Genomic DNA, 14229 nt, shown 5'->3' with positions numbered 1-14229 from the left:
GGTTACTGCATCGTACGCGTGTTCCTACAACCCTTATATTTAGCTATGCGCCGTCGCTGATAAATACTCGTTTGCAGCGTTTCAGAACGACGGATCCTCGAATCACCGGACACGGAACATTGAATCAAGGGGATGCATTTTTTTTTTCCTTTATTTTTCACTCAAAGTGGAAAATTTTAATCGAAACACTTCCTCCCGTCATCGCGAGCAGCTGGCGGCTAGTCGTCTGGTTTTGTCCGCGTCGTCGAGCGGGCCAAATCGCGCGATGAAAAGGAGAGCGGTCCCCAGCGCGGTTTTGCGAAGTGCGCGGCGTGGATTTGCTCCGCTGTCCGGCGAAAAGTGGTTGTCATTGATATTCCGGGCGCATAGCAAAGGCAGAAGCGACCGCGCCGCGGGTTCTCCCCTCTTTTCGTAACCACCCCTGGTTGACTGGCTGCCGCCGCTGTTACGCTTCTCTTCTTCGTCGCCGTCGCTACCATCAGCATCAACGACGCACAAGCAGCGGCAGCCACCAAACCATTCTCTACCCTCGCAACGCAGGCACGCACATTCCGATCTAATTCAATTTCCAATCAACAGCCAATCAATTGATTCGAATTCGGTATACAGAGCGGTCGCTGCGCGTTCGGGACCTGCATGTCTATGAGGGCCGTCCCCCTCCTTCCTCACCCCCGCTTCGATCATACCGCCGAGCACGTACCCTGTAAAAGTAGAGAATTAGCTTTTTACGTCTCGTAATTCCGCGGTACTAAGTGGGACGGAGAGATCCACTGCCAGTATTTTAATTGTGCCACGCAATACTTCTCCCTCGTGGTATCGCGTATCCGCACGCTTTCTTTCTCTATGATACGTATAAGGATTCGATCTTGCGAGAAAAAAAAATGCTACGAAGAGAGATGAAAAAAGAAAAAAGGGAAAGTGTAATCAATTTTTCAAAGTCTACAATAAAGTCAAATTTTGATACGATAAAACGCTATAATGTTAATTTTCAGTTTAATCCGAGATTACAACGATCACAATTTGAGTCTAATATCATAATTTCGTCGATTCTTCATATCTGAAACTCTGTCGCGAAATTATCGCGTAAGTTGATTTATACCAGGAATAAAGCGTAAAGCTCCAGCGACAAGCTGTAACGGTAAATGTTTGTCCGGATTTGACGCAATAGCATAATCAGCAGGTGACGAGCCTTGATCGAATCGCTCGCGTCGAATGTACGTGCCGCGGAATGTGCACACGTGCAGATGCCCAATGCAGGGTGCCGCTTAGCGATGCATAATACATAACGAAACGTTCACAATTCTGCCTCGCGCGCGAGCGCGTCAATCTGCATTCGCTCGCGCAGTTGCGCTTTTCGGCGTCGCGCGACCTGCATTCCAATCGCCAAGCTCTCCACGTGCGTCGACGTGCGGACGACAATCATCCGCGATATGTAATCAGCTTGTTGACGGGCTCTCCTCCCGCGCGACACGCACGTACGCACGTCTGCGCGATTACATTGTCGGTGCTGCGTATGTAGTTTCGACTGTGAACGAATCACATAATATTAATATGATAATTAATGCGATATTAATTCTTTAGGGACTCATGGGGATTTTTCGGGAGGAGCTAGAAAGCTACAGCTTCCGCGAACGGGTACGCGAGTCTTACGACCGCGTCAAGGAAACTGATGTCGTGCTTTCGGGGAGACTTTGACGACCTTAAGCACGAGACCGTAAACACAAGACATGTAAAACAAGAACGCGGACCGGCGCGGATCGGCGCGAGCTACACACATACAACATCTCGTGCATAATGCAGCAGAGCGACGAGTTCACCCGGCAAATGTTGGACGCTAATACATCTTGATGATAGATAGGGAGCATGTGTTTGGTCTTCGCAATGAGGCTGGGGAGGGTGCGGAGGATATTGCGGCAGGGTGAAAGAGAGAGAGAGGGAAGGCGGCTTCCACGGCACGATAGGTCTGGTGGATGTGCCGGGAGGATCGGGGGATGACTCTCGGGGGGAGTGAAACTCCACCGAGGGGGTTGGCTAGGTTCGCCGGCGTTCGCTCTCCGCGCGAGTTGCGATGCCGAGCACGTCGCCGTCAGACGAGCGTACGTGCGACACGACTACGCTTTTACGCCACTACCTCTGCCTCCTCTCTACTTGGTTCCTGACTGCTCTCTCTTCCCGTTCTCTCTATCTCTCCAGCATCCGCCTTCTTCCACCCTCTCTCCCTCGCTTTCATTTTGTTCCTCTTCCCCGATCGCGAGCTTTCTGCCTGAGCTTCTGACTTTTCTGTCTTACCCGCCGCGTACCGGAGACATTTCCAATAACGCGCTCCCTTATTCCGATTCGATTTCCGAAGAACTCGCAGAAATTCGTCAGAAACTTAGTAAGCCACGTACGTTCAAAACTGAATTTTTTTTTTCCAAATTTTTTTAAGCTCGTCAACTCTCGAACATCTCTGGTCATCGAATCAAATATATTCATATGATAAATATCGTTAATTTATTTTTTTAGGGTTGAATACCTCGGTGCTGCGATTTGAAGAATTTGATATAATACTTTTGTTATGAATACGTGTGAATTATCTTCTAAGAGCTTTCATTTAGTAAAAATATATTTTTACTCAATCAATTTTAAACCAATTAATGTACTGTTTCAGATAATCGTGTCATTAAAATAAATATTATAAATAAAAAACGATGAAGAACGGGAGAGAGATTGAAAGATAAAGAAAGAGGGAAAGGATCAATGAGATTTCTGCTGTATCAATATCGATTGCATCGCAACGTAAGATCTCTTCCATAGCAGAAGAGGATACAACTCCACTGGTATATTTACCGACAGCGTGCAACGTACAATACATGCTTACTGCTGATAAAAATTACCTATAATATTATTTCACAAAAATAAAATTAAATAACATGTACGAAAATATATATTTCGCATATATATGCAATTCAAACTTCAATTAAAAATTATAAGTGACTTTTTTCATCACTTCCAAGCCAATATATGTATGTGCGTGTGTGTGAAATAATATATATATATATATATAATGCTAAAAAAAGCAACTTACAGCAATCCTTTTAATACGATCATCGAGCAGATGCGGCTCCAAGACGATTTCATAATCGAATAGTCGATCGTGTATGGCTTTGAATCTTGTTCGCATGGTAGTCAATGCACGTTGAAGAGTGCCAGCAGTTTGCGCCTGTTCGACTCTCGATGACAAAGTCTCCCATCTTTCAATCATACCTAAACAAATTGCATAATATATAATTTAAAATTAGTTAAAATAGACACTTTTTAAAAATAGATAATAACATTATATGATTTTTTTCGAAAGCCCATTTATTCAGCCAATCAAAAATATTTTAAAGGTAAAATAGTTATAGAAAATTACTAAAATCTTAATTATTTCTTTTTACTCTTCAAAAATGATTTAAAAGGCGTATATAATTTGTAATGCGAAAAGTATAGCATGTAACGTACTATCATATATTAATTTAACGCACGCGAAATTGTATATTTTCCTACATCATTACAAATGACGGTAATTCAACATTTCTGACGCTCAATGGGTGCATTCGTGCGATTAAGTTTCCTTTTAGTCTTCCTTTAGCGAACTCCCAGGAAGCAGGTGAAAGGAAGGAAACTAGCAATTATTATCCTATATATTTTTTCGTTTCCGGGGCATCTCAAGCTATACTGTTATTCGTAATAACGGTGTTCTGTGACGATTTATATGCTTCTCATCGACCGGTTATGTAAAGCAATTGTGCACAAAAAGAAATCGTAAAGGTCAAGAGGCTTTATATCTGTACCGTACGACTTTCATGACCTCTTTTCTGTTTGTCGCTTTCTTTTATAGGGACCACTTTTTTCCATACCAAAATCGCATGTACACATACAATGCAAAAGATAGAAATATAGACAAGAAGCAAATAGCGATTGACTAATATATCGATATATCCCATTATGCATTTGATCGTAAAAAAAAGGGGAAAAAAAGAAAAGAAAGAAAAAAAGAGGCGTACGGAAAAGTTAGAGGAAAAATTCGACATGTAGAAAGTATCGCGTTTTACATTGACCTACAAGATATGACAGACTGTACAGGATGACGAGCAGCTAGGATAAGCGCGCGTCCAGTTTAAAAACCCACATGTGTTGCATACGAAATGTATATATGTATGGAATGTACAGTGCGATCGTATGCTTCGTCGCATATGATCGCTAGAGCGTAAATTGGCATCGAGAGTGTAGTGCCGCCCATATGGTTTTTAAACAAGGCAACCCACGCCGCCCCTTTCGCGGAAACGATGCCGTATGAATTAACGGAAAACTTTACGTACGAGCAGTTGCTGTGTAAAAGACGCGCTCTGAGAAACTTCTAAGCTCCGCGTTGAATGCGAACATGCGATGGATATATATATGGATATATTATATATATATATACATTTTAAATATTTTTTTTATATATGTTATTTAATAATAAATATAAAAATAATATATATTATTTTATATATATTATATATTTTTTACATGTTTTATAAATATATATATGTATAATTTTATATATATATATATATATATGACTTTCCCCAAACTAATCGTAATTTCTTTTCGGAAAAGTAGAACGATAATTAGGAGCACAGATTGTCGGGAGACAACGCGCAAACGTTTGAAGCGACTATCACGAGAGAAAGGATGATTGATAGATTTGGCAAGTAACCGGATTTGGATCGTATTTTACACGGCACTTATGTCATTGTCGGTCCCGGCAGTGCAAACTTCCGGGAAGATGATGGTTAATATTGCTGACCTCATATGATTTCGAGAGCGATTGTACGACATAAACTTTTAAATTCAAAAACATAAAAGAGAAAAAGAGAGGAGAAAGAGAGAGAGACGCGAAATTAACATTTTTGTTGCTTTTGGATACGAACGTTTACAATTTTAGCATAATTTCGCAGTATTCCGATACTTATTGTCAATAATTTAACAAATCCTTGAACGTTATAATCGTAAAAGAAACTTTCCTACAAGAACCGTCCAACCGGTTTTTCCTTTCGCGTAAACATGACGCCATTATACATTAGAAAAACAGAACTTGAAATATATGTGTATGGAGGGGGCGGAAAACGCTTAGGAAAGTTTGCTACGAGTAATACGATATGTTGTAAAGGAGGCTTCAAATGTCGATTACGCAAGGCTGAGCATTATTCGTGATTAATATTCACTGTACATAACTGCACGAACGCGCAATAATAATGAATGACAATCGTGAAGAGATAAAGCAGAGATACGTACGCAAATCGCTCGAGGCTACCTTTTCCCTTCGCGCGAGCATTAGAGCGAGAGAAACTCGGAGGTAACAGCTGATTCTGAACGATACGTCGATCCGTCTTTTTTTCCTTCTTTTTACGGAATCGCGACGCGGAAGCTGGGTAAAAAAACACTACGACGGGCGGACGTCCGGTGACGTCCTAACTGATCCGAGCGCGACGAAACACTGCGACGACATTCGCGTTCGCGGGCGCGAGCAAGCACTCCGATTCGATCCCACGTGACACCTGAACGTAGTCGCGAGACGGAGAGCGAACGAGCGAAGTGAGCAGCGAGCGATAGCGCGCCAAGATCGGACTTTTTCAACGCGCTCTCTCTAGGAATCGGGGGAGAGTCTTACTTTATATAAGGTATGACTCTCTCGGATGAGTCCAGCGATACGAGAAGATGCTTGGCTACCTACGCGCACCTAACTACCTTGGCACCCACATGCACACGCTGTCCGGAGACTTAATTATAGATTTACGATCGAAATAAATTTGTCGTTAATCCCTCCTGCACTCGACACTAATCCATTGAGATAATCGAAAGTTATTTTGCGAATGAATTACTCCTAACGACGCCTATAATAGGCAATGCACTGCAAGGCAATTTATTTCAAGTGCGAATGAATCGTTGAGAGCATATTTTCTACTTTCTCTTATCTTTTTCTCTTTCTTTGGATATTCGAACTACGTTGATTAGAAAGTTTGTAGTGTTGTTTTTCTTTAACGCCAATCTAAATTTTCGCACCACAGAAGCATGTAATAATGCGTTAGCAGTCTATTTTAATTATGATAAATACGTCAGTTAATTTTTGTTATAGATCATATTGGAAAAATACATACGAAGGAATATTTAATTCTTATTTTATATATATACTTCATTGTTTGCATAATATTCTTTTTAGTGTAATTTTTTTACTTTCTATTCTATGTCTTGACGACATTTCTTCATCTCTATTTTAAAATATATATGTATATAAATCTGTTAAATTAGTAAAACGCTGAAAATACCGTACTTATTAAATAATAATTACAATCGTTGCACAGATCGCATTAAAATAATAAAGAAGATATTACACATGCAATTATTTTCTAATACCTGTTTTTTAATAAACAGATTTATTGAAGAGATTTATTACAGAAATAATAAAAGAAATAAATATACGTAAGTATGTGTAAAATAAAATAAATATATATATATATATAAAATAATTAAATAATATTAAAATGATTAATATTAATATATCGAGTTCATGCTTTTCTAAGTTTTCTTTCTTCTGTTTGTTTCTAATTAGGTATTTAATACATATTAGTTGTGCATATGAATGATAAAGTGATCAAATTAGAGTGAGAGTTTCGCAATGGCAGATTATGACTAATTTCAGCACAGAAGAACACAATTATATTCTTCAGTAGATTTATAAAACAGAATTATACAATTGTTATACGATAGAATTGCACACACTCAAATATTTGTTATCTATTCATCCGTTGAAAAAATAAAAAACGATTAATACTGATAATATAAGATAAAAAAACAGATACGATGAAATAATGTGATCGTATGTCTCTTTGCACAAAAACAGCTTTTTACTGTATGTGTATTAACATGCAGTAATATTGAAATTTCAAAAGAAACTTTTTATCGTATTCCATTACAGGAAAGCAAGAGAACAAGTTCCCTCAGACCAAAATAACAAGTATAAAGCAATAATTATAATTATATAGAAGAACAATATAAAATTAATTAACTGATTGTACTCACCGCGAACTTGTTTCGAATATTTTTCATTTGGCAAGTATCCGTTTAGCGAATCCAATACATTCTTCAAACACCCTAAGTTTTCTTTACACGCAGACTCCACTTCGGCCTATTGGAGAGAGAAAGGTAAATTCGATTAACTAATATGCCTGCATTGTCATGACATATCATGACACAAGCGGAATATAAAATTGTACATTTTTATTAATCAAATTATTACATTATTTTATTATCGCAGTTAATATATCAATAATAAAAAATAGCACGCATGTTTTTGCTACTATTCCTCTTCCTACAATTAGACGATCATAACAATTTACACAATAATGCATTATTTATAATGATTCTTATTAAGTAAAAGTTTCATAGTTCATAATAAAAGACAAAAGAGAATATACAATATGAAAAAATAATAAAAAAATTTTGAAAAGATTTTGTGTGTGAAAGAAAGATAATTATTATTATTAAAATCTCAGATTTTTCTTTGGTAAAAATAGTAAACTTTAATATATAAATTAAGACTTGAAATATACAGATATACGCATAAATCTTATACATGTCACAAAAATATAAGATATTTGTTCTTTAAGTATAATTAATAAAAATCTACATTAAAAAAGTAGTTTTATCTCTAATCCAATATTATGTGATATATATGCTAATAATGTAGGAGAGGAAATATAATATTACAATATAAACTTAAATTATGTTTTATATATTCATACATGCTTAATGACATTTATGATACGACCAACTTAATATAATTACTATCTACATAAAGCAAAATAACGAATAAGACGAGTAAAGAGTAAAGCAAAGACCATATTCCAAAAGCATTTGTACTTTGACTTTGATACACATACAGGAGAACATTGTAATGCAAACATTAGTAACAAAATACGTACGAGTTCTGCAGGAATCGGACCATTGGATCTTATGAAAGCATTTTCAGCAAGTATAAGCTGTGATTGTGAATTTTCTACGATTTTTCGTAAATCTTCTTCATCACTATCACTCTCTTCCGTACTATCGCCAATTACCTAAAACACGATGAGTTTGCGTGAATTTGCTGATTACATAACATATATGATGTTTCCTTTCTCACTCTCTCATGAATAAGCACAAAACAATAGATACCAGAAATATGTACCATACATAAATGCACAAATTATCTATCATTATGCAAACATTTCATCTTTTCTTTTTCTCTCTTCTCTAATATTAATTACCTTATCAATCATTTATTGATAATATATTATTTCTATTGTCATTTATGTCGTTTTGTTTTAAGATTTACAATTCATCAATATTGTAATAAAATACAGCTATAAAAAAATTTTAAAAGAGAGAAATCACAATTCATGTATCAGAAAAAGTATACTTATATTAAAATTTATATCATAATCGGATAAGACATCTCAAAACTTACATGCAATCATGAAAAAATAAAACACTTCTATATTGCTTGAAAAATTTATTTGACGTGACTGTGATCCAAGCAATTAATCTAACTCTAAGATGTTTTTAATGAATGTATGATATAATGATCTAAGAAGCTTTATGAGCGTATATTTCTATCAATAAACATAATAGAAAATGGCACAATTCGGATATCATATAGGTACATACAAATTATTAATGTATGATTTATGTATTAATTTTTTCTTTGGAACATTGGTATTTTTATAGAAAGAATATAGACACTTGATCGAGAAAGTATAGTAATACATGACGTACATGATGCGTGCGAATCTTAGGCAATGGCGAACTAGCAGGAATTGCGCTTATACTGGACGCGCACTCCGACTGACTATCGAGAAAATTTCGATAATCATCTCCAAAATCCAATAATCGTCGAGCCATCTCTACGTCTAATGGTTCGCTATAAGCTTCACTCATATACTTCTCCTGTAAATCAACAAATCGATAAATATAAAACAATGTTACTTTATAATATTATTTATTAAAAATGTTACACAATTATTTGCATCACCTGGTAATTATCCCAAGCCTGTTCGTATAACGAATTGTTACCAAGGCTGTTCATTTCTACGTCACTGTCTACATTTAACTGCTGACTAGTTAGTTCTTTGCTATTCGCCGCGTTATTCAACATATTATTATCGTAAGCGAGATGTCCTTGAGCACAATTATGATCCTCGCCTTCAATCTCCGACGTGGAAGCAATTGACTTGCAACAAAGTAGTCTGAGCGGCGTAGAATTGTTAGAAAGTGCCGTCTCCGCGTGTAATTGCTGGTAGACGGTACAACCCGAGAAGGACCCGGATTTAACGAGAGTCGTCGAACGACTGTGGCAGCTGTCTTTCGGAACTGTATGCATTGTGCGACTTGGAATCATTTTACGAGACGAACGTTGCTGATTCGAGCTACCATCGCTACCCGCCGAATGATGATTGGCATGTACGCTTTCCGAACTAGATTCGCTTTTACGACCCTAAATAAATATAAAATGATAATTTATCATATTTTTGAGTTTAATATAGTTCGAAGTCAAAAGCACGTTTAACGAACGTGAATAAACATTTTTATTATGACAAATACTTTTTATATTATAATCTAACGTTTCGCTTACCAAAGTCTTTTTACGTAATCTATTTTTCTTTCTGCGGAATGAAATATTTCTGACTACGCGATCATCAGGACATATAAGAGACTCTTCTAATAAAGTAGATGTGGAATTAAATGATTTCCGTGTTCCTCTGTAATATAAATACATTCGGTGATAAATCACTGCACGGAAAATTAATTAGTCATTCATTAACGTGTATTAACAATTAAAAAAATAAAAAAAAAAACAAAAACAAAGATTATACTAAAAATAATATCACTTACGTAGCATCCAAGGAAACGGATTTAGTAGGTGGAGTTGTGACTAACTGATGAAGCGCGGTCTCTGATATAGAAAATGGTAAAATAGGATCGTTTATCTGAGCCAAATTAGGATTATTTCCGATTTGAGAGATACAAGAAACGCTCCACGGTCTAGATCCTTTTACTTTTTGTTTAGAACGCATTATGACCTTGGGCGTACTCTCGTCGGGGGATACTTCGTTAATAGGCGTTTTCTGAAAATTATAGAGTATCTCTTGTGAAGGGGATTGCGATATACACCCGAGAGCGCCTTCAAATCGGCGATAGGTCGCGACGCTGCTTTGTAAATCATCCGACGATATCGATTGTCTTTCTCCATCCGATTCTTCCGTCGTGTATACACCGCTGGCATCGCAGCTGTCTAATGGCTGTAATATATATACGTACGTAATTACAATTACATCGTATATTCTATTATTCGATGTGTCCTTGCGTGTAAAAAAATCGCGTAATAATTTCATTATATACGAATAACAATATTATTATTGCTATCAAAAAAATATCAAATCATAATTTTACGCAAAATTTATATATCAACTGAAATATTTAATTCGATCTAAAAAAAAAAAAACACTGTTCACCGTTCTCTACCATATTTTTCTAGGAGTATTGATCGATGTAATTTAATTTACCTGTGACCTGCCCTCGTAACTTCTCGACGCGTTCAACTTCAACCATTCCTTCACGCGCGCGTACTTAGCACGATGATTATTCGTTATGTTCTTCTCCTCGAATGCTAACTGTGAAAAGCTGCGCGAGGCTGTATGTCGCTCCTCGCCAATCAAATTTTCCACTTCTTTAATTAACCTCTGGATACTTGACTTATCATTCTTCCTTTCATCATCGCTATCTTTTTGCTGAGCATCATGATCGTGCATACATTCCGCTGACATTTCTCTCTTGTTATTTGCATTCTTCGCCTGCGTGAAATGCATTTTTTCTGACACAGCCACCCGTGGACTTTCGTCAAAATCTAAACGGACCACAACGTTCGTCCTACGCTGCTCCGAAACGACAAACGAATTATTCCGACGAGCAGGAGTATAAGTCCACTCTTCCTCGGAGGAATCGTCCACTGTGTTTGACAATTCCTGGATTGGTTGACTACAATCCGCCTCGGAATCAGTGTCCAGATGTTTAAAATAAAAGGTAGCACAGTTCTTTGATTTTCTATCGGACCTAAACATCAAGAAACAAATCTAGTACCGAATATATATAGCTAAGACTAGCAGTTTATCAAGAGGATCGAGAAATTATTTATGGAACTTATGCTACCTCGGCGAAAAATCAACGTTAAAGAGCTGATCAGGCAATCAATCAATTTTGGAACGATTACAATTGTATTGTTCGAGTTTGCGAAACAAACGTGAGAGAAATAAACAATGCTACTCACGTATTGAACGAGGCAGCAACCTCTGTTGCCCCACAGCGTTTAAGCTCGGTCTTCGTCCGCAGACCGTTATTAGATTTTTCCGTACTTTCGATTTGCACGGTATCCGCCGCGTCGATTTCGTCGCACGTCTCCTGCATCGCCGCTGTCGACGTTGTTATCGGTACGGTATCCGGTGTGGGCGGCATATCGTTGATGCTCAGTCCGTTGTCCTCGATGTCACCTTCCTCCCCTCGATCCCCCCCGGTAGACGCAATGGAACTAGTGGCTTCTCGTTTTGCCGGTTCGTCGGACCTTGCGTCCATCACACACAGCTGACACAATTCATCCTGCGCATCGTCAAAAAATATTATTTATATTTGATTAATTCGAGTTTACTGTATGACATGCTTGACATTTCATTATCGGAAAGTTCTCGCGCGATAAGCGATTAATTATCGAGCAAAACATTTATAAATAAGATATTTTATAATCAACCTTAATCGTTTTGAAAATAAATTTGCATCGCTGTACTGGACAAAATTTGGACATCAGAGAAGCTACGTCTGAGTATTTTAAATCTGTCTAAACTTCGAATGCTGCACAATGTCGATATATGGCGTGTCAAAGTGAAAGATATAATTCTTAAACTGTGTATTAAAATATCTATAATTTAAGAGGTAGACTGCTCTCGAAGGTCTTTCACGAGATCTCGGTCGCCCGACGCGGATACCGTGGTTTTTGTTACATAGTCGACCGCTATTTTTTGTCAAGATCACCGTCCACCGTGATGCATAGCCTTCTTACTGTACATGCGTGCCCGATTCATTTAACAGAAGCCGTTCCTCGCAAAGCCTTCCACCAGCGCAAGACTTTGTCCACTTAACACGTGCGGATAACGCGCTCTATTCTACACTACACAATGCGAAGTGATAGTAGTAAGCACGAAGCGTTCTTATCTTTCAGTAAAGCTAAGACTACGCTTAAGTTTAACTAGTGTAATTGCGAAATTTCAAGAGAGGAAGAGTAATTCGCGACTCTATTACTTACTCGGGTAAGGATGCGCTCATCGAGGTTGATAGGATAAGCGCTAACGCTGAGTTCCCGTCTATCGCAAGCAATATATAACGGTATAAGAATTAATTAAGAGCAAGCTGCGCCCATCATCGAAAGAATGTCTCAGCAGGGAGTAGAGTTTAACATCCCGACGCGTGAATCGAGAGATTCGCGCAACGCTCGAAAATCAGGTCAATGACTCCGTAATAGTCGCGTTTCGCGACAGCAATATGGAGAACAATAGCGGCTGCCGATTCGTGGAACAACTATACGAGCCGTTTCCTGTCTTTAGTCAATTTTTACGCAAGAGATGCAAACATTGCGAACGTTTTGCCTCGCGATCTTTTGTCCAAAAATACTATGAGCGAAACAACCTTGGATGAGGCTCTCTCGTTTGATTTAAATTTCTGTCCAAACATTATTTAGACCGATAATATTGCGTGATTACCAATCTTATCTCTCTCTCTCTTGGATTATTTTATATCCAATCGGAACATAAATATGACTCCTCCTCCATCTACTCGCGTGATTCACTCGTCGCATAAATCCCTCGTATTTTTATAACAACTGTTCCTCGGCTATGCGGTCACGACAGCGATCCGTGACAATAATAGGGTCTTTCCAATTCGCGAATAATGGATCTCGTGATCTAAAAAGTTGGCGGGATGATCCGGCTCGATCGGCGGCATCGCGGCCGAAAGGTCGACGAATCGAAGCCAAATAGTCTCTCTGTCTATGTTCTCGAATCGGGACGTACCTCGAAATACGATCCTTCGCCGACGGATCGGTTCTCGGAAGAGGCGTCGCTGTCGGATGGGTCGATCCTCGTCCCTCCAGAGACTGAGTGATGATACTCGGAGCCCGAGCTGTGTCCGGTGACGCGCCTCGTGCGTTCCGTGCGCGTCGAGCGAGCGGACTGTCCCGGTGATTCCGCTCCGGAGCCGCGCGATCGTCCGCGGCTGAGTCGAGGCTGTTTCGTGACCGGTTCCTCGTCGCTGTCGCTACTGCAAGGCGCGGCGTTCTGAAACAAACAGCCGAATCCCTTTTACTCGATACATTATAATAATAACAGTATGCGATTTTTCAACATAAATTTATTTCGTCGCTACCTATTTTATCTGTTAGCAACTAACTGTCGTCCGAAAATGTACATATATTGCTATACGTACATCACCCTTATCTTGTGTTAATAACTTATCGCTCACTATCAGCGCTGCTGCGTCATACGCGGTTGGAATTGATGAGACAGAGATAGAGAGAGTTGTGATGATGCCTGATGCTTTATTGAGATACTTTGTTCAGGTTTCTACAGCCACTTTCGACGAGAGATAACGGGATGAGACTGGATTCGTAGAAGAAAACTACTCGATAAAATTTTATTTATTTAGATAAATATAAGGTAGCAAGAGAGATTTTATGAAATAAAACTTCAAGGAAATTATATCTCCAATGGAAAAATTACGCGTGCTGAAGTTATAGAAGTGCAAAGGCCTACCGTCTCCGTATCTATATAACTGTCATAAACTAAGTAATAAACTAAGTATTTGTGCCCATGCTATCAAGTAAGGATAGATGACGGCACGCAAAATGACTGACAAAAACATTCCTTTCGATCAATCTAAAAATCACAATTTTTATCTTACATTACAGATTTAATTTATATAAATGCGTTTACATTTTACAAAAAACTATTTGGTCTTGTCATATTATATAATTCAGTCTCGAATAAGTTTTTTAAAATCTATTTCATAAGCTGAAATCACGAATTTCTGAAATTATTTACAAACTCAATCTCACATTATAAAATAATGTTTTGTATAAATCATTAA

At 38.1% G+C, this 14229-nt stretch overlaps 1 protein-coding gene across 1 annotated transcript in view; it reads right to left on the bottom strand.

The window, feature by feature from the left end:
* Window positions 1-14229, bottom strand: part of LOC114928735 (klarsicht protein) — a 44864-nt gene that overhangs the window by 16152 nt on the left and 14483 nt on the right. The window contains exons 4-13 of the mRNA XM_029300048.2: window positions 13158-13421; window positions 11369-11694; window positions 10608-11154; window positions 9937-10343; window positions 9677-9803; window positions 9077-9538; window positions 8821-8991; window positions 7989-8123; window positions 7087-7192; window positions 3068-3246 (exon numbers count right to left, since the gene is read on the bottom strand). Coding sequence (XP_029155881.2) covers window positions 3068-3246; window positions 7087-7192; window positions 7989-8123; window positions 8821-8991; window positions 9077-9538; window positions 9677-9803; window positions 9937-10343; window positions 10608-11154; window positions 11369-11694; window positions 13158-13421 — 2724 coding nt within the window. The remainder of the gene's footprint in view (window positions 1-3067; window positions 3247-7086; window positions 7193-7988; window positions 8124-8820; window positions 8992-9076; window positions 9539-9676; window positions 9804-9936; window positions 10344-10607; window positions 11155-11368; window positions 11695-13157; window positions 13422-14229) is intronic.

This window comes from Nylanderia fulva, unplaced genomic scaffold (assembly GCF_048542155.1).
Source record: "Nylanderia fulva isolate GAGA-0341 unplaced genomic scaffold, ASM4854215v1 Scaffold3, whole genome shotgun sequence".
Taxonomy (NCBI): domain Eukaryota; kingdom Metazoa; phylum Arthropoda; class Insecta; order Hymenoptera; family Formicidae; genus Nylanderia; species Nylanderia fulva.
Note: the sequence above shows the minus strand (reverse complement) of the source record. Positions and strands in the feature narration are given on the sequence as shown.